A 23,088-nucleotide genomic window follows, 5' to 3' on the forward strand; every position below is an offset into this window, starting at 1 on the left:
TACTAGTATGGTAATTCTTATGGTACACTGCTTGGGCACTGCCATCATTTATTGTTGATTTGATGGTATTTGTGTAATTCTAAAGGTAACCACGTATGCAGGACACTCTCCTTTCCCTCCTCATTCAGCACCGACGTGAAGAGGCCTACTAGCCTGTTAATTTGTATGTTGCCATACTGGACTAATTCTCTTTTTATTACCATTCCTCTGTGTAAAGTCAAAACATTGAAGCAATGTGAACATTGACTGCTGTGGCCTGTTGAGTCTGGCATCCATATCTCAGAGGGTAGTTTCAGACATGCTGAGTGTTTTGCAGCTTTACCTCTAAAGACCCAAGTATATTTACTCCTTGAAATTTACCATCTCTAAGGAAACATATTTGAACATAGAAGCCAGGATTGTCTTTCATTGTTATAAATTTTAGCGTAGTTCTTCCTAGCTTTTGCAAAGTTAATAAAAGTTGTTCCTCTTGTAAGAGAGACTGTAGTCATAAAGTTCATCCTGAATTACAACACGCCCACAAATTAGCCTGTTTAAGAATGCCTCTAACATGAGCTACGTTTTCCCCTTGATTCAGTTTCCCCTGTTCCAGATGTGACCTCATTTTTTAGTATTGCCTTCAATATGCACGATGGATTGTTCACTTGCCTGAAAAGTATCACTGAAAACTTGAAATTGCTGCTGTTATCTTTTGGAACTTAAGTAGTAAAGTTGTTGAAAATGTATTTCAAACCCCAACCATAACTAAGGGCCTTCAAATGCAAAGGGCACTAGTGGCTTCAGGGCAATATCTTGAATTTTAATTGGGCTTTTGACCCAATCTTGTAGACATTCTGATAAGCAAACAAGAGAAATACAGTCTAGAAGAAATTACTGTAAGGTGGGTGCACAATTGCCTGAAAGACCAGTCATTGTTCATGTCTCCTTTTTCAAGTTAAGGTGCTTTTTGTTTTGTTTTAAGATTACATTCAATGCCCATATTGCCAGAGAAGATTTAATGAAAATGCAGCTGACAGGCACATCAATTTCTGCAAGGAACAGGCTGCACGTATTAGTAATAAAGGAAAATTGGCTGCTGATGCAAAAGGGAAGCTGCCTGCTCGAACACAGGTGAATTATAATACTTTCTTTGACTAGTGATTTCTTTTATGTCTTTGTGATTGTTAAGCCAAGTCAGTTAATCATTTTAGGTGTATCACAAAATGCCTTATAGAGTTAAATAATACAAGTCCAGAATAACATAGCTGTGGGAGAGAGAAATCAAGAGGCATAGACAAGGGAAAAGTTTGGGTGAGAGTTAATCAGGTGTAGAAATGCAAAAAGATTTTCCCAGATGATAGGAATCAGAGAAAAGAAAGCGCTCTCATAAATATCGGTGGAGATTATGAGAAATGGCAGAGAAGTAGTTCTCCAGACTTCTGCATATACAAATTACTGAAGGTTCATGGCGGCATTAGAATGATAAGGACAAAGAGGCAAGGTTTGTAAACTAGGTTGAAACAAGTTCATAGAACATCATAAAAACAAGAAATGCAATTTTAACTAGATTCTGAAACAACTGGGGAGCAAGTGAAGGTACTAGAGTATGACAGTTATGGCTCTGCTTTATGGGACATATGAGAAGTTGGACAGCAGTATTTTGTATATCCATCGTCTGAAGAGCTACTTGAGCAGACTATTGAGATGGGAGTTGCTCTTAGTTATTGGGAGGAGATGGAAGACCTAGATCAGCATTTTAATAGACACACAGTTGGTAGGCAGATTTCTGGATATCAGAGATGTAGGTGGAGAAGGAAAATGCTAATGGTCAAAATTGATGCTAGGTTTACAGTACAGGAAGCAAATGGGAGATCAGAGTGTGTGTATTATGTCTTGTTCCTTTCTATAGTACCTTCACCATAGCGGGGTAGGTGCTTTAAGTTCAGAGGGTAAAATACGAAACAAACACAAACTAAAACAGTTAATAAAAAGCTAAATAAAATTAGTTAATCTTGCATTATGTCCTGAAGGTGACTAGGCTCCAAGTCTGTGCAGAAACTGGTCCAACGTCCAGCTGTGTGAATGGAGTTTGGAGCGATGAAAAGAGGCTACTTTCCTGAGCACTCTCCTAAGAGGAAAATTTTAGTTGTGGGGTGATAATATTAGGGGTTATTAAAAGAGATGAGCAGTTGGACATATTGTGGGGTGAGGAGAGATACAGTGGGATACAATTTAAAAGTTTCTACCAGTTAGAATGTTTTTTAACCTTTTCTACAGTATTTTACATTATATGGATAGGAAACGTCTTTCAAACCAGTAGAAACAATTTCTTCAACCACTGTACCAGAAGCAGTGCTGACTGATGATGTTTTCAGGAGCTGGGGTGGGAAGACAGGCTAACAATCTTTCACGTTACATTTAATTACTTGATTAAACAGCTAAATAATTGATTATGTTATAGTTGAGTTTTATGTCCATTGTTACAGTACAAGCCTGCTACAGTTAAAAAGGCACCTTCTGCAGGATCAACACCATCCTCATCACGCTTACCACAGCCAAGTAACGTTAGCAAAACTGTTGTAGGTATGAACTGGTATTTTGAATTATGCATCTACTTTCTAAATAACTGATTTCCAACTATGAAATCAAGATCATATAATTTTAGTAGCTGTAGAGTTGTACAAGTGGTGCACACAGAGAAAGACGGGACATAAAAGCTTCTTATGGGGAACTCATAGAACTCAAAGAGTAGCACACGAGTGAGTTAAATGGTGACTGGCTTTTACTTGCATGCTATTTCCAGTTGCTTTTCATAGTTTTTTGTAATCTCAGGCCTTTGGCTACATTTTTGATTGGTGCACATTATAGTGTTCATTTATAAAGTTATTTACTCAACAAAAAATCAGTTAAAGTAAAGATTTACTAAATGTCCTAAAATAGGGATTTCAGTCTCAGTTCATCAAGACGCTTTAGTACGTGCATATCTTTAATCATAGTTGTAGTGAGGTCCCTGGGACTGGCACATGTGGTGGTTAAGTACTTTGTTTAACTGGGACCTCTGTGTACTGATCAGTGCAACATTGTTTTCAATTTCAGCCGTTTGAAGTCAGATTTTTCTTTTGGTTGCTAAATTCTCTAATAAATTTTTACACTGCATATACTAGTAAGCAATTTAAAAATACATGTATAGTAAAGCAAATTCTGTAAACATTAGACCCTACTCTAGTCGCAAATAGGGACCTATCATTTATCTCTATAAAATTAATTATTGCAGTTATGCAGGCCCTCTGCAGTATAGAATTTTCTTTAAAATGCAGAACGCACCAACCCATGTCCCATATTTTAGAATACAATAGACCTTATTGTCTCACTGGGCTTCTGTGAATTTTCTAGGTAATTATTAATACTCCTGCTAATGCCGTTATATATTCAGAAATTATTTCTAAGTAGTTGTCTAATGATTCCAATGTGGGCCGTACATGTTATCATACAAGAATACTATTTTTGCATCTAGTAGCAAAATCTAATATTAGCTTCTTTATATTGTAAGGTACACCTACGAGTAAAGTGTTATCTACAGGTGGGCCTTCTGGAAGCAAAATTCAGACCTTATCTCCAGCTCATAAAAATTCAGTGAGCATGACAAGCCCACAAGCAAGGTAAGTCCACATTAATTTTGTAGTTAAAGCTTTATTTGTCCCTGATGATGATTTTAAAAATGTTAATTGTTCTCTGTGCTCTTGATATAATTTAAACTAATTACTATTCTTTCTATTAATGATAGAGATTAAATGGGCCAATTTCATCCCCGATTTAACTCTCTTGACTTTTCTGTGTATGAACCAAAGATGAATTTGGCATGGTATGTTTACATAGCATGCTATGATTACGGTAAGTTTAAGGGCCATCAAGCTTGACAAATGCCTCCTTGACTATGGGCAGGTCTACACTAAGGGCGGGGGTCGAACTAGGGTACGCAAGTTCAGCTACGTGAATAGCGTAGCTGAATTCAAAAGTACCCTAGTTCGAACTACTCACCCGTCCAGACGCCACGGAATCGAAGTCCGCGGCTCCAAGGTCGACTCCGCCACCGCCATTTGCAGTGGTGGAGTACCGGAGTCGACCGCGGCGCTTCCGGAGTTCGAACTATCGCGTCCAGATTAGACGTGAAGTCGAACTCACCGCGTCGACCCGGCTGGTAAGTGTAGACTAGCCCTATGTAAACAAAAGGATTTGATGCTGAGAAAGCTTCCCTTCCCCCCACCCCATGGCTCAGCTCTGTTCTCAACCATTTCTGTAGCTCCACCCTCCTGACCTACCTCAATCCAGCTTTTCCTCCCCCATTCTGTGGCAGCCTTTCCTACTCCTTCCCTCCTCCAGCAGCTAGCTTTGTGGGCTCACTCCTCTCTAGAGTGTTCCTGTCACAGCTTCATGCAGTTCAAGAAGCAGGGTAGGTAGTTTTTGTGTATGCCTTAAGGGGAAGGATAAGCATGTACTGTTAGGAACATGATGAGGGAAGCAGGAAGGGATGTGTGCAAGAAAGAGATCGGAGGTAAAGACAAAGAGATAAGTAGGGATACAAGAAAGGGTAGGAAAATAAGTGAGAATTAGAAAGCTGAAGACAGAAATATGAAGAGAAGAGAAGAAAGAAATAGAAGGAGAAACAGAAAAGGAAGAAATGATGCCAAACTGTAAAGTTAGAAATTGTTGCATTTATATTATTATTATTATTATTTGTATTACCATAGTGTTTAAAAGCCCCAGTCATGGACCAGGACCGCATTTTGCTTGGCACTGTAGAAACACAGAACAAAAAGATGGATCCCACCCCAAAGAGCTTACAATCTAAGAAATAAGACAAGACAGATGGATACAGACAGATGGAGGAGTACCAAGAAATACTGAGACTATATTGGTCAGCATGATAAGCAGTGGTATCTGCACACTAGTGGTCTAACTGTTGACAAGTTTTTTTGGTAGGCATCATGGAAAAGGAGGGTTTTGAAGGATGGGCAACATGGGAGAAAGCACGAAGGTGCTTGTTTGAAAACTTAACAAGTGGACAGTGAAGGCTGATATCTTAGGCAATCAGAGACAGGCCTTGACATTTTGATAGTAAATGAGAAATGGCATACTCAGAGTAGTTATCAATGGTTTGCTGTCAAACTGGGAGGGCATAGCTAGTGGAGTCCTGCAGGTTCAGTCCTTGGTCTGGTACTATTCAATATTTTAATTAATGACTTGAATAATGGCGTGGAGAGTATGCTTATAAAATATGCAGATAACACCAAGCTAGGAAGGATTACAAGCACTTTGGAGGACAGGATTAGAATTCAGAAAGACCATGACAAATTTGAAAATTGATCTGAGTTCAAGATAAATTCAGTAAAAGACAAGTGTAAAGTACTTCACTTAGGAAGGAAAAATCAAATGCATAACTACAACATCAGGGAATAACTGGCTAAGTGGTGTTATTGCTGAAAAGGATCTGGGGGTTACAATGGATCACATATTGAATATAAATCAACAATGTGATTCATCTGCAAAAAAGGCTATCATTCTGGGGTGTATTCACAGGAGTGTCATGAAAAACATGGGAGGTTAACTGTCTCACTCTGTTCAATGCTGGTGAGGCCTCAGCTGGAGTACTGTGTCCTGTTCTGAGCACCACCATTTAGGAAAGATGTGGACAAATGGGGAGAGCAACAAAAATGGTAAAAGGTTTAGAAAACATGATCTATGAGGAAAGGTTAAAAAAACTGGACATGTTTAGTCTTGAGAAAAGAAGACTGAACGGCTACCTGGTAACAGTTGTTAAATATGTTAAGGGCTGTTATCAATCAATCAATCAATTGTTCTCCATAGCCACTGAAGGTAGGACAAGAAGTAATGGCCTTAATCTGCAGCAAGGGAGATTTAAATTATATGTTAGGAAAAACTTTCTAACTATAAGGGTAGTTAAACTCTGCAATAGCCCTCCAAGGAGACTGTGGAATTGCCATCATTGGAGGCTTTTAAAAACAGATTGGACAAACACCTGTCAGGGATGGTCTAGGTTTACTTGGTCCTTCCACAGCGCAGGAGGCTGGACTTGATGATTTCTTAAGGTCCCTACCAACACTACATTTCTATGATTTTTATGACAATAAGTAGGGTGGCACTAGGCTGTGTAGGGACCAGGAAGTAAAGACAAGTAGCTTATGTCTGATGTGGTGGAAAGGGGATGTCATTCAGGAGATTCAAATAGAGGGTTGGCATTGTCAAAGCAATGGATGAAGAGAATCATTTTTGCAGTAGCAATCCGAATGGATGTGAACGAGGCAAATTTGGATTTGTCAGGGCCTGAGAAAAGGGTGTTTGTTTCAGTGATCAAGACATGAAATGATGCGAGCCTGAATGAGAGTTTTAGCTGTGTGGATGGATAAGAAAGGCAGTCTCTGAAAGATGTTATGCAGAAAGAATCAAGAAGACTTTGACATAGTGTATATGTGATGACCTAGAGTTAGAGGTCCAAGTTGAAGATGACACCCAGGTTATGGGTCTGAGCGACATGCAGGAAGTGGTGTTGTCCACAGTGATTGTGAAAGTAGGTAGCGAGGAGGACTTAGCGTAGGGGTGGGAATATTGGGAGCTCTGTTTTAGCCAAGTTGAGTTTGAACTGATGGCTAGACATCCATGAGGAGATGTCAAAGAGAGAGAAGCTGAGATTTTAGTTTGGACAGAAGAAGACAAGTCTGAAGTAGAGAGGTAGATCTGTGAGTTTTCAGCATAGATGGTAGTTGAATTTATGTTTGTGGATGAGATTACCCAGAGATAAGATGTAGAGGGAGAAGAGATGGGGACCAAGGACAGAAGTGTGTGGAACCCCCACAGAAAGTTTGAGAGTGGATGTTGACGATCCTCCAGAGGACATGCTGAAGGAGTAATTAAAGAGAGAGGACAAGAACCAGGAGAGGACAGAGTTAGAAGCCAAATGTGTCAAAAGCAGCTGACCGGTCAAGGAGGACAGGGATGGAGTACTGGTTCTGAACTTCAGCTAGGAAAAAGTCATTAGAAACTGACGAGAGCAGTTTCAGTGGAGTGGAAGGGGTGAATGCCAGATTGGAGAGGGTCTAGGATGGAACTGGAGGAGAGGAACTCCAGACAAAGATTGTATACAGTGCATTCAGTGAGCTTAGAGGGGAAAGGTACATGAGATGGTGGTGGGAAAAGCAAGTGTGGTTAAGGTTTCTGTTCTTTTTTTTTTTTAAAGAAGGGAGAGGCTACAGCATGTTTGTATTGTGAGGGGAAAGAGCCAAAGGGGTTGTGATGGGAGAGAGGGGCTGGCTCTGAGCCTGGCTCAGCCTGGCTCTGAGCCCCTCTGTTTGCAATGGTCCTCTGCTATGGGAAGAGCTTTCCAATGATAGTCTCTCTTGACGATGAGGGAACAGGTCCAGGCGGTGATAGAATGGCTATGATGGCTCCTGACTCGGCACTAAGCCCTAGCTGTCTGTCAAGCGGTCCCCTGCTGTGGTAGAGCTCCCCAGTCAGTCTCTATTGGAATTCCCATATTGAACTAATTTCCCAGTTCGGTTGCTCACTGAGCAGTTTCCTTCAGTCTGTCTCTGCTTTAGGAAATGTAGTGGGGAAAGGAAGAAAATAAAGGAAACATCTTCCATTTCCTCTTCTGATACTTAGGGGTTATCTATACTTATGGCTAGATCGGCATTGATTCACCAGACCTGCTAAATCGATGGCAGTGCACTCTCCCATCAACTCCTGTACTCCAGCTCCCCGTGAAGAGTAAAGTAAGTTGGTGGGAGAGTGTCTCCTGTCGACACAGTGCGCTGTAGACACCACTGTAAGTCGACCTAAGTTATGTCAACTTCAGTTACATTACCGTAACATAGGTCGACCTTCAGCTGTAGTGTAGACCAGCCCCCAGAAATTAAAGAACACCTCTATGGCCACTTCAAATGAGTGCCTTAAGTAGCATCTTGCAGATGGCTTGGAGCAAACTTTATTTAGAGAATTGCATAACTGACTAGACATTATTTTCAAGCAGGCAGTGAAATGAATTTTTATCTAAAGACACGTTTTTAAAGCAGAGCAATTTAAAACTTGCACAAATATGCAGTGGTATTCCTTCCAATTTACAATTCCTTAGTTTTTAAAACTTTTAACTATAATTTTCAGAAATGTCATTAGCCTGTGGCTTGCCTGTTAGTTCCGTTTTTCTGCTCCTTTCATAATCTTTCTAACTGTGGTGTGGATATTCCTGTTTAAAGTTCATGCTTCTAAATAGTTGTAAGTTCTAAAAGCACATCTGTACTGGCTGGTCTGCATGGAGGATAACAGCCTACTACTGCTACCAGTTATTCTGTTAGTTTAAGAGGTGGAGGTCTGTTCTCTGGATCTAAAAGTCACAAACCTGCTGGTGACCCTTATGGATGTCAGTAAGATGTTCCTAGATGGACTTTGTTTTTACAGAATGTTTTTTTTTAAATTAAATTACACTGGAAAAATACTACATTAAAAGAACATTATTAAGGTTTACAAAGTCAAGCACTCAGAAGTTAGGAAATACTAGAATTAAGGTTGCCTTTATTTGGCCGACTTATGTGGACACTTTAATTACATAGTCCCATGCTATTTTTTTTCCCACGGTCCCCTGCCTCATTCAGTATACAGGATAGACCTGATTTGGGCATAAACCAGGGTTATACAATGAAGGAAACCAGGGTTATACAATGAAGGAGACTTCACTGTAGGACCCCTGCTTCATTTGTTGCAAAGGAAGGTGTGTAAGGAGTGAGGCAGGGGATGGCAGGAAGAGAAAGGATGGTCTCATGGTTGAGGTAGTTGAATGCCCCTTCTGAGAGTTTGATTCTATCTGTGCCTCTGCTAAATAGTTCCTGTGTGATGCTGGGCAAGTCAATGAAAACAATTTTTTCACAGTTGGCCATTGATACTGTGTTCCTCATTTTCTGGGTGCCCAACTTGAGACCCTGCGGATTGATTTGCAGAAATGCTAAAGTACCCATAGCAGCAGTTGAAGTCAATAGCAGCTGTGCTTTGAAAATATAAAGGGCTATAAAAATGTTCCATACTCTGAAAAATCAGACCCTAGGCATCTCAAGTTGGGCACCCAAAATTAATGGACATCTTTGACAGTTTTGGCCTTTATTTTACAGATATGAAACAGGTACTTTGAGATTAATGTAGTTCTTTCTATGTAATAGCCACATAAATCAGAACAGAGTATAATGAGAGAGAGTCTAATCGTCAACATTCTGAAAGGGTAAATTAGAATTAAGTTTCTATCAAGATGAAACATTTTTCATATTAAAATATTTATTATTTAAAATATAACTAAATTGCATCCAGAAATATAGAAGAATAAATCCCTTTTAAAAATTCAAAAGGAGCTTTAAGACCTTCAAAAAATTACCTTCATAAGGAAAAAGCATAAGAGTTTATTCTCTTATTTACTTTGTTACGGATAATTTACACAGTAAAAGAATGTTAGATACTTACCTTTAATTATACCATACTGCTGTGTGCTTTCGTTATACCATACAAGATAAACAAGTTCAGGCATAGTTAGCACTATGGCAGGGGTCGGCAGCTTTTCAGAAGTGGTGTGCCAAGTCTTCATTTGTTCACTCTAAAAAGGTTTTGCGTGCCAGTAATACAATTTAACATTTTTAAAAGGTCTCTCTCTCTATAATATATAACTAAACTATTGTTGTATGTAAAGTAAATAAGGTTTTCAAATGTTTCAGAAGCTTCCTTTAAAATTAAATTAAAATGCAAATCTTATTAGTTTAGTGTGATCCTTGCCCTTGCTTTTCCTTGCTGAGTTTTCCAATGTCTGGCACGTATTTGGATACTTTAAGCTGCACACAGGCTTCTGTTAACTGGCTCCGAGGGGGACAGAGGACAGATTTCATGTGTTAAAATACCTGTTCACACAGGGATGTGGATCCAAATGCTGAAAGAATTGCAAAGGCAATTTTCTTCAAACAGTTAAATTTCACTGGCAGGGACGTCCAGCAGGTCAGAATAGAGGCCCCATGATATCTCTCTCAGTAGCTTTAAGTGCACTCCACAGATCTCCAGACTTTGATGCCCACAATTCTGAGCTTTTTAACTGAATGAGCGGTTACACCCATCCACTGAAATACAGACAAATCCAAGTCACTTTCGTTGAACTTTTCAGGCTTGATTAGAAAAGAAAGCATTGGGCCAAATCACTGGAAATCTTGAAATCTGTCAGAAAATTCTGATTCCAGTTCTTGCATGTACATTCCAATCTCATCGACACTAACAGTGCAACGTCTCGATAGCTCTTTTATGTGTTGGAAGTAGTGGAAAGTCGAAGTTCGAATATCCTGAGAAAAAACTGCTAGTTTTACAACAAATACCTTCCAGGCTTCATAAAGATCCAGAACTGTTTGCCGTGACTTGATTTTTCCTTACACGTAAGCATTTTAAACACTGCTTTGCTTCTCATATCCTGCTACTGCCTTTTTGATCTATTCAGTCTTGTCTGCTTCGTCAAGAAAGGTTTTCTTGTGTTTCATTTGAAAATGTCGTCGAACACTTGATGTGTGACAACACTTTCACAACAGAAAGCACAAACAGCACAGTCCTTCTTTTGAATAAATCCAAATGTGTCTGTCCAAAAAGGCTGAAATGAATGGACATCTAACTTTGCTTTCTTAGGAGCTGACATTTTGTCAAATATACCCCTCAACTTACAGTGGGGAAAAAAAATCGTGACAGACGGCACAACGTCAAACGCAATGTGCTGTGATAATGATGTAAGCAGCAAATCAGAACTTAAAAATATCCCAGTAAAGTGGTGCTGGAACAATTTTTAAAGTGGGGGTGCTGAGCTGTGCCCCCTCTTGCCCCTGTCTGCACCCCTCACTGGGCTGGGGCCAGTCTACCACAGCTGGGGGTGGCTGCAGAGTCCCAGGCTGAGGCCAGGAGCTGCCCCCCCGGTCCGGCGGCCAGTCCCCGGGGCCTGGCAGCAGGCTGAGCAGGGCCGGTGGATGGGATCCCAGATGGCAACAGAGTCTCCAGGACCGGTGGCTGGGACCCAGGGCCTGGCAGCGGGCTGAGTGGGGCCAGCAGATGGGACCCCAGGTGGCAGGGGGCCAACAGTAGGACCCTAGGCCGGCAGCAGAGCCCCCAGGACCGGTGGCCGGGACCCGGGACTGGCAGCGGGCTGAGCGGGGCCAGTGGAGGGGGCCCCGGGTGGCAGGGGGCCAGCATCCGAGACCCCAGGATGGCAGCAGAGTCCCCGAGACTGGTGGCTGGGACCCAGGCAGTGTGAGTGCCACTCAAAATCATTTCGCGTGCCGCAAGTTGCTGACCCCTGCACTAGGGTGTCAGACCTCCAAGTAACATGCTGCAGGAAGTGTCACATTTCCCTCTGAGTCAATACTGAACCAATTATTGAGTTGTTTGAAGTAATATATTTCAAGTGAAACATAAAACTAAGGTCTCAATCACTTTTAGGCATTAAAGAGTCCACACAGTTTTCATGAAAATAAGCAGATGAACCCCAATGTCCTGGCCATATTCCAACGTGAATAATTGTATTCACTCTAACTAAATCATGCCTGAATTTTCAACTAAATACAGTGTTCTTCACGTCCTATGATAAACTGTGGAATAGTGTTTCTGTATACTATTAAACAACTGACATCTTCCATTTCTGTGTTAGATAAAGTGGTCCCATACCTGTTACAAAGATGGTGTGAGGCTTAATTTATTCACAATTATAAAGTGCTTTGAGGTTCTCAGATGAAAGATACAGAAATGCAATATATTATTTGTAGTCCAGACAATATGCCTCTCACTACTAGAATTAGAGTAGGTATTTTGTGTGGTGGAGGGAAGGAAGCACAGATAAGATATCTGTGCATAGATAGCTAAAACTAGAAGAATCTACTGGCAGTTAAAAGTAAAACGCATAAGGATACAGCTTTACTCTTGCCCTCTAGGTGGCACTCCTTCACTGCTGCATGAGACGATGGTTAAAAAGAATTGCTGTTCAGATAAGGCCATTAACCACAACTGTTTTAAAGGCGATTTCTAAAATGCACTGTTGCTTTTAAATAATTGTGCAATAAGAAAATTCTGTAGCTCCATTTTATGTTGTAATTCTATACTGCAGAGTAAAAAGAGGTTAGAAGCAAAAAGGCATCCTTTAAATATTGGAAATCAGATCCTCTGAGGATAATAGGAAGCATAAACTCTGGCAAGTCAAGTGTAAAAATATAATAAGGAAAGCCAAGAAAGAATTTGAAGGGCAACTAGCTAAAAACAAGAAAACTAACGGCAATTACTTTTAAATATATCAGAAGCAGGAAGCCTGCCAAACTGTCAGTGAGGCTACTGGACAACTGAGGTGCTAAAGGAGCACTCAGGGAAGACAGACCCATTGCAGAGAAGCCAGATAAATTCTTTGCATCAGTCTTCATGGCTGAGGATATAGGGGAGACCCCCACACCCAACCCATTTTTTTTTTAGGAGGAGGAACTGTCCCAGATTGAGATGTGAGTAGAGGAGGTTTTGGAACACATTAATAAATTACACGGCAGTAAGTCACCAGGACCAGATGGTATTCAACCAAGAGTTCTGAAGAACTCAGATATGAAACTGCAGAACTACTAACTGTGGTATGTAACCTACCACTTAAATCAGTTTCTGTACCAGATGACTGGAGGGTAGCTAATGTAGTGCAAATTATTAAAAAGGCTCCAGAGGCAATCCTGTCAATTACAGACCAGTAAACCTAACTTCATAGCTGTCAAATTGGTTGAAACCACAGTAAAGAACAAAATTAACAGATGAAAAGATGAACATGATGTGTTGGGGAAGAGTCAACATGGTTTTTCTAAAGGGAAATGCCAATTTAAAGCCTTTGACAAGGTCCCTCAACAAGAGCTCTTAAGCAAACTAAAGGGATAAGAGAAAAGGTCCCCTCGTGGATCAGTATTTGGTTAAAAGGTAGGAAACAAAGAGCATAAATAAATGGTCAGTTTTCACAGTGGAGACAGTAAATAGTGTGGTCCCCTAAGGATCTGTAGTTGGACCTGTGCTGTTTGACATATTAATAAATTACATGGACAAAGGGGTGAACAATGAAATGGCAAAATTTGCAAACAACACAAAAGTGCTCAAGATAGTTAAGTCCAAAGGGATCTCACAAAATCAGATGACTGGTCCATAAAATGGGAGATGAAATTCATTGTTGATAAATGCAAAGTAATGTACATTGGAAAATGTGTTCCCAACTATATATACAAAATGATGGGGTCTAAATTTAGAAAGAGAGAGTTTCTCTGAAAACATCCACTCAATGTGCAGCAGCAGTCAAAAAAGCTAACAGAATGTGAGGAACCATGGGGAAAGAGAGAAACGATAAAACAGAAAATATTATAATGTCACTATATTTTCATGGTACACCCACACCTTGAATATTTTGTGTGCAGTTGTGGTCACTCCAACCCAAAAAAAGATATATTAGAATTGGAAAAGGCACAGAGAAGGACAATGAAAATGATCTGGTGTATGGAACAGCTTTCATACAAGGAAGATTAGAAAAGACTGGGATTTCAGCTTAGAAAAGAGATGACTAAGGCCTGGTCTACACTGGGGGTGGAAGAGGATCGATCTAAGTTACGCAACTTCAGCTACGTGAATAACAAAGCTGAAGTCGCCATACTTAATCGACTTACCATGGTGTCTTCACTGTGGTGAGTCGACTGCTGCCACTTCTCTGTCGACTGTGCCTCTCGTGGCACTATATCTCCAATTATTATTATACCTATCTCCTAGAACTGGAAGGGACCTTGAAAGGTCATTGAGTCCAGCCCCCTGCCTTCCCTAGCAGGACCAAGTACTGATTTTTGCCCCAGATCCCTAAGTGGCCCCCTCAAGGATTGAACTCACAACCCTGGGTTTAGCAGGCCAATGCTCAAACCACTGAGCTATCCCTCCCCACTACTCCTGGAGTACAGGGGTCGATGGGAGAGCGCTCGGAGATCGATTTATCATGTCTAGACTAGATGTGATAAATCGATCCCCGCTGGATCGATCGCTGCCCGCTGATCCAGTTAACCCTAACTAAGCAGTAGACAGGTTCATATTTGGATAGTGAATCAGGCTAATGAGGCCACGAGTTAGTTCCAGTGCACACTGGGAAGGAACTCTAAATAGTGGTGTATTATGTCAATTTCTTCATTTTAGGGGAAGAGAAGATTCCTGGTAAGATGCTTGGAATACTCAGATCTCCAGTAGAGCAAATTCCATTGGTTCCAGAGTTTTATTCCACCTCAGGGCTCAAAAATGCTAAGTCTTGCATGACAAGACATGATACCAGACGTGTGGGTGGTCAGACAGTGATCAGCTTATTCTACTGCACAATAAACTTTTACTGGATTTGTGAACTGGGGTTGGAAAATGAAATGGTGATAGGATTAAAGTTTATTATGTACATAAAATTAGAGCTGGGTGGGAAACAATTTTCCCATCCCATGAGAATTTTTGAAACTTCAAATATTTTTCACATCCCAAATCAGTACAAAAGGTTAAAATCTCAGTAATAGTCATGAACCAACCCTCTCCCGCCCCCCGCAATTTCTGATACGGTCAGTAGAAACATCTCATTTAGATAATTTTGAAACATTTAATGTTGATTTAAATCTTGTTTCTTTTTTATTGTTTTTACATTTTTTTTTTTACTATACATTCACTTATATTTTGAAACCAAAATTTGTTTCTACCTAAGAAATTATACTTTTTCATTTAGAAAATGTCCAAACAGGACATTTCAACAACTTGGAAATTTTTTCCAAATATTTTTCAGATTGGGAAATTCTTCAAATTGATCCTTTCCGGCAAAGGGTTTCACTTTTGGCAAATTGGCATTTGCTGACAAAAAAAATGTTATCAAAAATATCTGATTAGCTCTGTTTCGCATTTCCATTTTATAATGGTAAAAGGCAGGCCTTTTGGAGGTTATGCCTTACGTTGACAATAATGCTGTTTGTTGTGGCTAAAGTTTACTGTGTGCTCATTCTGAAGACCTATCCAGTCCCAGAAATGCCTTCACAAGCAGTTCTGCCACAGTCTTTTTAAAATCCCTTTGTTTCTGCCAGCTATTTTAGTTTGTTTTTAAAATACATTTATACACAATTCTTACACAGCTTTAATTCTCTGTTGAAGACTGCTTAAACCAAGGGTTCTCAAACTGGGGGTCGTGACCCATCAGGGGGTCATGAGGTCATTACATGGGGGGTCACGAGCTGTCAACCTCCACTCCAAACCCTGCTTTGCCTCCAGCAGTTATAATGGTATTAAATATATTAAAAAGTGTTTTTAATTTATAAGGGGGGGTCGCACTCAGAGGCTTGCTGTGTGAAAGGGGTCACCAGTAAAAAAAAGTTTGAGAGCTGCTGGCTTAAATGCATACACTTCCTGATCAGTTCCACACCTCCAAACATCATCTTTCTGACTGTACTGACCTCAGGTTCCCACCAAGAAATTAAAAGGCTCAATCAGTTTGGATTTTTAAGGTCAGCTATATTGCCATGGCAACTGTATTTAGTATTGTTGATCGTGTTATTTATTGTATAGCCGTTTCTACTGACACTCTGTTAAGGTAATGTGAGTTTCAAGAGCTGTGAAAAGCCTTACTGCACTTCTGTAGTATCTTGCAAACTGCATGAATTCAGCATCTTTAAGATGAAGATACTGTAGAAATGATTGAAGGATAATATTCATGTTAGAGAGGTATGCAAGGTAAATAACTAATTTTCATGGGTTATTAAAAGCCAGAGCAAAGCTGAGGGTATGTTGATGAATTAAGAGGCTATGAAGCCAATACTAAAATTACATTTCAATGGCCATGAACTTTTATTTTTAAAAATCTTATGGCGTTTGCTGAGTCTGTTTTTTTTGGCATATAACAAAAATAAAGTTCTCCTTCCCTTTCCCCCATGGGATTTTGGAAATTAAGTGCTTTTGCCTTCTCAGGCTTTCCAGTGACATCATTTTGAGGGCAGGGCTTATTATAGACAGAGAATGTAGCAACTTCTTTACTAAGAGGTTATTTTCAGTTTTTATTTTTCCCCAGTCTTTTACTTCTATAGCTGAAGTTTAGGAGATATGTAATGCCTGTTTTCTCAGGGCTAGTTCTCCTCTATTTGAATCTCTAACACTTTGGATGGGAAGGCAGGAGACCTTATTCCTCTTGGGATGATGGGCTCCAGGTTTGCATGACACTGTGAGGAGGAGGAGAATAGAAGGCATATTACATTGTTTTAGTGTCATGCTCAGGAACTTCTGGAAAGGAAGAGGGAGAACAGGCCTTTACAGGTAACCTTTGACTGGAAGAAGATAGCATTTTCCTCATCCCTTCCCACCATCTTATCCAAGGGTTTGTCTACACAAATGTTTGGTTCGCAGCAAGCTGGAGTGTGAATCTACCCCGCAGTAGCCAGCTGCATACTAACTGTTGTGCACTAACAGTTCCTTGGAGTGCTTTGATCTATTCCTGTTTCAAAGCAGTGTAGATCAAAGCACACTAAGGAACTGTTTGTGTATGGCAGCAGGGTACACATAGATAGTTAGTGAGCAGCAGGTGAATATGGGATAGATTCATCCTCCAGTTTGCCACAAACTAAATGTTTGGGTAGACAAGCCCTCAGTTAAGTTTGTATGAGTTCTGCCTATGAACTCTCTGGTCTGCTTCATTGCCATGATGAATTTTACTTTATAATGTTACAGTCTACCCAGTTTATTGTGAGATTGTCAATCATTAAATAACATCATTTGAGATAACCTAATTTTAATAATCTGCATGACTGTTGGAGACACTAGTCCCAGTAAACTCTCTGATACTTGTGAAGGAAGTGCTTTTTGGAAGACCAGGCTTGTAAATGACTTCCTGAAGTTAATGTGTTCACTAAAAGTTTGAGGTCTGACTGTCCCAGATAAGAATAATTCAATTTCAAAAAGTTAATGGAGTTCTGATGAGGAAGATAAATGTTTAATTGTGACTTGTTTGAAATACTTGCAATAATATAAATAGAAAACTAGCCAACTCCTTTATATATTTTAATAGTAAGACGGACAAGTTAGGCCCACCACTGCGAACTGGAAGAGATGTGCAAAGGTTGTATGACAGTGAAACAAAAACAGACAGTACCGTCAAAAGACCAAATGAGTTGTTGCCCATTAACAAGTAAGTATTGCAAATCTGTGTGATTTATCTATTTTTCAGATATGTTCCCCAAAAAGGGTTGGAATATTAAAAGCATCTTGTGACTTTTGAAATATGCAAAGCTTCCTAATGAAGTTGTTACCTAATGACATTGTAACAAACTTGCTGCCCCCTTTTTCGTGTCACTGTGAATGTCTTGATAAACCAAAACCAGTGTCTTGTGGGAAGGAGGAAATTAATATGTAACTTGACACATTATTCTATATAAGTATAACTTTCGTATTGGAAACAGTGTTTTATGGTAGGACAGAAAACAATATAATGTTTGTACTTGAAGACCTTTTCCACCGTCATTTCTTCCTTCGTTGACTCCAGTTTATTATATTTACTCTTATTTCATGTTTACAGTGCTAATACAAAGCAGTTATATTGCAAGCATTTAAACATAGAGAACAATAAAAAAAACCCACAGTCATAGGCATATCACATAGATAAGTCATTACAACAAGATAGCTTATTGGTTGCATTTAGCTTTCAATAGCTATTAAAAGCTGACACATATACCATTGCTTCAACATGGTAGAGAAATATTCTATATTTCATATATCTTTTGAATAGAAAATAGATGCAGTGTCCTAGATATCACTTTGAGGTAACTGGGCAAATGCTGATTTTTAAATGGCAAACACTTTATCTGTAATATTTTAAGATAAATTTTAATGAAGAGTTAGTTACAAATGGTGACACGTTGGGAAAATACACAAGAAATGAATATGACTTATTAAGGGGATGCTTTCAAATAATAAAAACAATTTTCCTACATTAATTGTTCTCAGATGCTGTTTTAATTTTTTTTAAAATGTAAACTAAAACATTTCCAGAAGACTATTTAGGCTAAAATATTCAGACTTGAGTGTCTAAAGTTAGGTACCAATAGGAAAACACAGTGGCCTTTTTTCCTGAGATGCACAGCATCTGCATCTTCTGTTGGCTTCAGCTGGAGCTGGTAGAGTGTTCAGCACCTCTGGAAACCAGGACGCTTTTAAAAAATTTATTTAGATGCCTGATATTAAGCATGGAAGTTTGAAAAATCAGGTGCTAGTAATTTGACAGTGAACATGCTTGAATGAACATGCCTTGTATCAACAAAGAGGATGTGACCTGGAAGAGAACTACTGGCGTGGAAGGTATGGACTTTTTGGCAGTCCCAGGAGTCCTACCACTGACACTAATTTTTGACCTACACATTTACCTTTGTAGTCATAGGATAATGATCGACTGTTCTTACCGGAGAGCTTCTTTTGAGAGCTTGGCATCTAGACAAACACTGCCACTATAAGAGTTTTTATTGTCCTACTATGAATATTCCAACCATATGTAGAAATGTCGCTGTTGTGATTATGTCCACTCAGCTACCCAAGCAGATCATGTAATTTGAAGAACTTGTAGTAGCAAAAGTGGGCTCCATAATTTTTAAACTCCTAGTGCACTGGCTATAATCAAGGTTGCCCAACAGTTCCCATTATAAGCCCCCTGTTTTCAGTTACTTATAATTTTGCCAAAGTTTAACCATTTGGGATGAAATGTTCCATTAGAGTTGTCTGCCTCAGGCTGCACTTTTTTTGTTTAACTTCAGCCAAAACTGTTCAGCTATTTCAGAGAATGAGGTTAGAGAAAATCACATTTAGACCTTTAAAAATTGTTTTGGCAACCTTTTCGTAGAAAAACTCCACTGTCTCCATGCTTTGGAACAAGGACTGGAAATTTGGCAGGGGGTGGTCTTTGTGATAGTGATGTGCTTTTGGACATCCCTATTAAAAATGTGCCCAAATTTGACCAAGTTAGAAGGTTTAGGAAAAAAATCACAGTTTGCACATGCTCAGTGCAGAATTGCATAAGAGCAAAAATTTCCAAAGATTCCATCCTCACTGACCAACTGACTCCACTTGGATTGGGAGCTGTGGGATGGACGGGAGATTAGAACTGGTTGGAAGAGAGGTTGAGGCTGGGAGCTGTGTGTAGGGAACTGGTTGAGATTGAGTAAGGAGACTTGGAGCTTGGAAGGTAGGGGAATACTGAACAAGGACACTGGGAGCCATTGAGGGAGACAGCTGGGGACTGGGAGCCAGTTAAGAAAGATACAGACAGGATGAGGAGCCAGAAAAGGAGAACTGAGACTGACTAGGCAAGGAGGGGATGGATCTAGGACTGGCTGTGCAAGGAGACTGAAACAGGGATAAGCCTGAATGGAGAGTGGGAATGGGTGAGCAAAGAAAACAGGTCTGAGACAAGGAGCTGAGGGGGAGGTAGAAACAGGACTATGAAAGGTTGGCTGGTATAGGACAGAAGATGACAGACTTGGGGGGAATGGGCAGTATAGTCTGTGCCCATTAGAGCAGTGGATCTACAGATTCTAACCCTGTTGATGAACAATGTGGGTGTCAGTATGATGCCGCCTGATGAAATTTCATTTTCCAGTTTGCTGTTTTAAAAGCCTAGGAAACTGCACAAAAAATACATTAAAAGACGTTATTGAGGTTGCAAAGTCAGGCACTCAAAAGTTAAGAAATGCCAGAATTAAGGTTGCCTTTGTAATTTTAATTTGCCCCCCTTGTGCATATTCATTAGTATGCAGTCTTTAATTATATGATTGAATAATATTTTTTCCGCAGGACCCTGACCTCATTCAGTTCACAGAAGGACCTGCTCTGGGGATGAATCAGGGTTGCATGTTAAAGGAGGCTGTGGCTATAGCTTACTGAGGAAGTGGAAGATGCATATTATTTGTAGTACTAGGGCAAGTGGGTATAGGCCTGCCCAGAACTAAAGGCCCTGCCCCCTCAGCTAAGAGGGAGGAACCACTAGACCCAGGCTACAGTAGATTTCTGGTGACAGCAGCACCTCTGCTTTTCTAAGGCATCCGGAGTAGAAAGTGTGTAGTGAATGAGGCAGGGGATAGCAGGATGAGAAAGGAGGGTCTTATCGAGACAGTTAAATGTTGCCCTGGAGAACTGGATTGTATCTTTGCTTTTGCCACAGAGTTCCTGTGTGATGCTCGGCAAGTCACTTAAGCCAGACTTTTTGCAGGTGATCGCTAATTGTGTGTTCATCGTTTTCTAGGTCCCTGACTTCACAACCTGAGTCTTGATTTTAAAAAGTGCTGAGCACTCACTGCTGCAACTGAAGTCCACGAGAACTGTGCTTTGAACAATCAGGTCCTAGGTGTCTCAAATTGGGCACCTAAAATTAGGGGATATTGTTTACCTTAATGTCTCTGTGAATCAAGTTCCTTATCTGGAAAATGGGGATAATAATTCCTTGTCATCTCAGAGGTGTGTTGTGGAAATATATTCTTTAGTGTTTATGAAGCACTCATACTATAATGATGAGCACAGTAGACAAGCCCATGAAGAAATACGTAATTCTGTTTTCCGAGCAGGATTTGAATAGTGGGCAATAAATGAGGCCTGTGGGCACACACTGAATAATAAATAGTTGCTCATAAGTTCCTCACTCATGCACTGAATGAGGCAGGGACCCTGTGGGAAAAAACAGTATGTGATAATGTAATTAAAGACTGTATAATAATGCACATGCACAGGGAGACTTAATTAAGGTTGCCCAGGCAAACAATTCTGGCATTTCCAAAATGTTGAATGCTTGATTTTGCAACCTTAATAATGTACTTTGAACTAACTTTTTTAGAGTAATTTGCACTTATATTGTGGCTTTTTGATTCCACAATGCTTTTATAAAGTAATCCTTACAATGCTGTTGGTAAGTAGGTAGGAAAGCAGCCCATCCTACAGACAGGAGAAATAAAGGAGAAAGTTTGTGACCAGCTTGATGTCACAAAGTCAATCTGTGAGCTGGGGCTATGGGCCAAATTACTCGCTGGCGTAAGTGGGTGGCATACTTGTGTGCTTAATTATTAGACCACTCCCCTCACTTTGGGTTTTTCACAGCAGTGTTCAGGCCACTGGGTCCAAATCGCAGGGGTCAAGAATCCTGTCTTAATCTACCTTTGGCTATTACTGATGAAGGTAAATTTTTTAAAGAAATAAATACATTCTTCAACACACTATCCAGTGTGTGGTACATTTTTTGAATAAGACAACAGAACTTATCTTTAATCACTGGTAGTGAAGGGTGCTTCCTCCTCCCCGTTCCTCTTGATGGTGGCAATGCTACTCAGGGATAACATCCTTACTATCCCTGCTCAGGGTTAGCGCAGCTTGTCAGTGCTCTGATGTTTCTCCATTTCTTCAAAGTGAGCAACTGTCTGCAGATTTGAATGGGACAGAGCAATCCTTTAGCTGGGTATCACCACCCAACTTCCCTTCTTCTGTGTGAGGATTCTTGAGAGAGCTTCTGCCTCTGTATTGCTGCAGTATTGAACTAAGGATTTGACAAGCCATAAAAGATGAGTGCTGCTACCTTGTTGGATAAAAGTTATTCCCCCATCCCCATGCTTAGGAGGAAGAGGCTGGACCATGAGGGCATCACCATCCTTCATAAGCAGGGGAGTAACAGCCACCTCCAATGGCTGCCATGGCTGGGTTCAGTATTATGGGAAAAAGAAGGCAGTGGCTGTGGCTCACCTAAGAATTGACTGTGAAAGGGAGCAAGGCATCCATCTGCCTTAAGATTCTTCCACTTCTTTAAGGCCACCAGTCAGTTGCTTTTCACTCTTCTAGCAGTCCTAACAGAGCCATAAAGTCACTTTTAGCCTGGCTGCAAAGAGGTGGAAATGTTCTGTACCATGAGCAATCAATAGAGAGTGCATTTGCTCTATTCTAGTGTGATGCAGAATGAAAGGTTGGGAGTAGGAGTGAAATGCTTCTCCACCATTAGCCAAAAGGGTTGCAGTGTTACCATCACTGGTCCAGGTTCTGGGCACTCTGTGGTCCTCAGACCTTGCTAATCATGCTACGGCTCTTCACTCTGTCATTGGTGGGGTTAATGAGGTTCTACTGTTTTTACAAAGTATTGGCAATGTTGTGCCCAGGTGGTTTGTTAAAACTGTTTATTTAATTCACTGACTATCTACTCTCTTCCAGACCCACTGTGAAAACTCGAATATCAACCCCTCCAAGTATGGCAAAAAACGCGGGCACAGGTGCTCTAGCAAACAAAAGGAAAGTCTATAATTCAGAAAGTTACTCAAGCAGGTAGTTTTTAACTTTGTAATCTTCTAAGTAAATAGAAACATTTTAGGGAAATGATGGGAAGGGTGGTACACAGACAGTATTGGGAACCTCCTAATTCAATATTCTTTGGTAGATTTAACAATTTTAGTGCTTTGACTGTAGATTTGGCATATTTAGTGCTGTAGCTTAGTGTAAAAGTAAAATTTCACCCATCCAAGTGTGTAAGGCTGAGCATTAGACGTTTCAGTACACTTGTGAAAAGGTTATGAGACTGGCTCCTTCAACCTACAGTTGAGTCAATTGCTGCTAACTGAAGAAGAGAAAATAGGGAATTTATAGTTCTAACTCCACATGATCTGAGGGTGATATGGTGGGTGTGATTTTCCGAGGTTCTCAGTGCCATATAGTGCTAATATTTCTTTGACTATATACTTTCATTTGTTAAAGATATATTTAGGGTTACTTTACAACAAAACCTTTGATATGTCAGTGATAGAATTTCTAGTTAGACTAACTTGTGACTTTAATGTTTCTTCCTACTTCTAGGATTCTGGTGTTAATTTCCTTTAGCATCTCTCTTTTCGTTTCAAAGTAGGGAGCACTTTGGAAAGGGCGTACAATATGATATTTCAAGTAGGTAGGCTGATTATCCCTTTCATGGCACAAACTTTAAAGCAGGGATTGGCAACCTTTGGCCTGTGGCCCGCCAAAGTAAGTACCCTGGCGGGCCGGGCC

The 23,088-nt window shown here is 40.2% G+C and overlaps 1 protein-coding gene across 2 annotated transcripts in view; it reads left to right on the forward strand.

Moving 5' to 3' along the window:
• Positions 1–23,088, forward strand: part of ZC2HC1A (zinc finger C2HC-type containing 1A) — a 65,398-nt gene that overhangs the window by 36,016 nt on the left and 6,294 nt on the right. Inside the window, exons 5-9 of one of the 2 annotated variants that reach the window (XM_039526657.1) lie at positions 962–1,110; positions 2,466–2,562; positions 3,530–3,638; positions 17,105–17,224; positions 22,264–22,374. In XM_039526657.1, the coding sequence (XP_039382591.1) occupies positions 962–1,110; positions 2,466–2,562; positions 3,530–3,638; positions 17,105–17,224; positions 22,264–22,374 (586 nt within the window). The remainder of the gene's footprint in view (positions 1–961; positions 1,111–2,465; positions 2,563–3,529; positions 3,639–17,104; positions 17,225–22,263; positions 22,375–23,088) is intronic. The other variant, XM_039526658.1, reaches the window with a different exon arrangement.

This window comes from Mauremys reevesii, linkage group 2 (assembly GCF_016161935.1).
Source record: "Mauremys reevesii isolate NIE-2019 linkage group 2, ASM1616193v1, whole genome shotgun sequence".
Lineage (NCBI taxonomy): Eukaryota > Metazoa > Chordata > Testudines > Geoemydidae > Mauremys > Mauremys reevesii.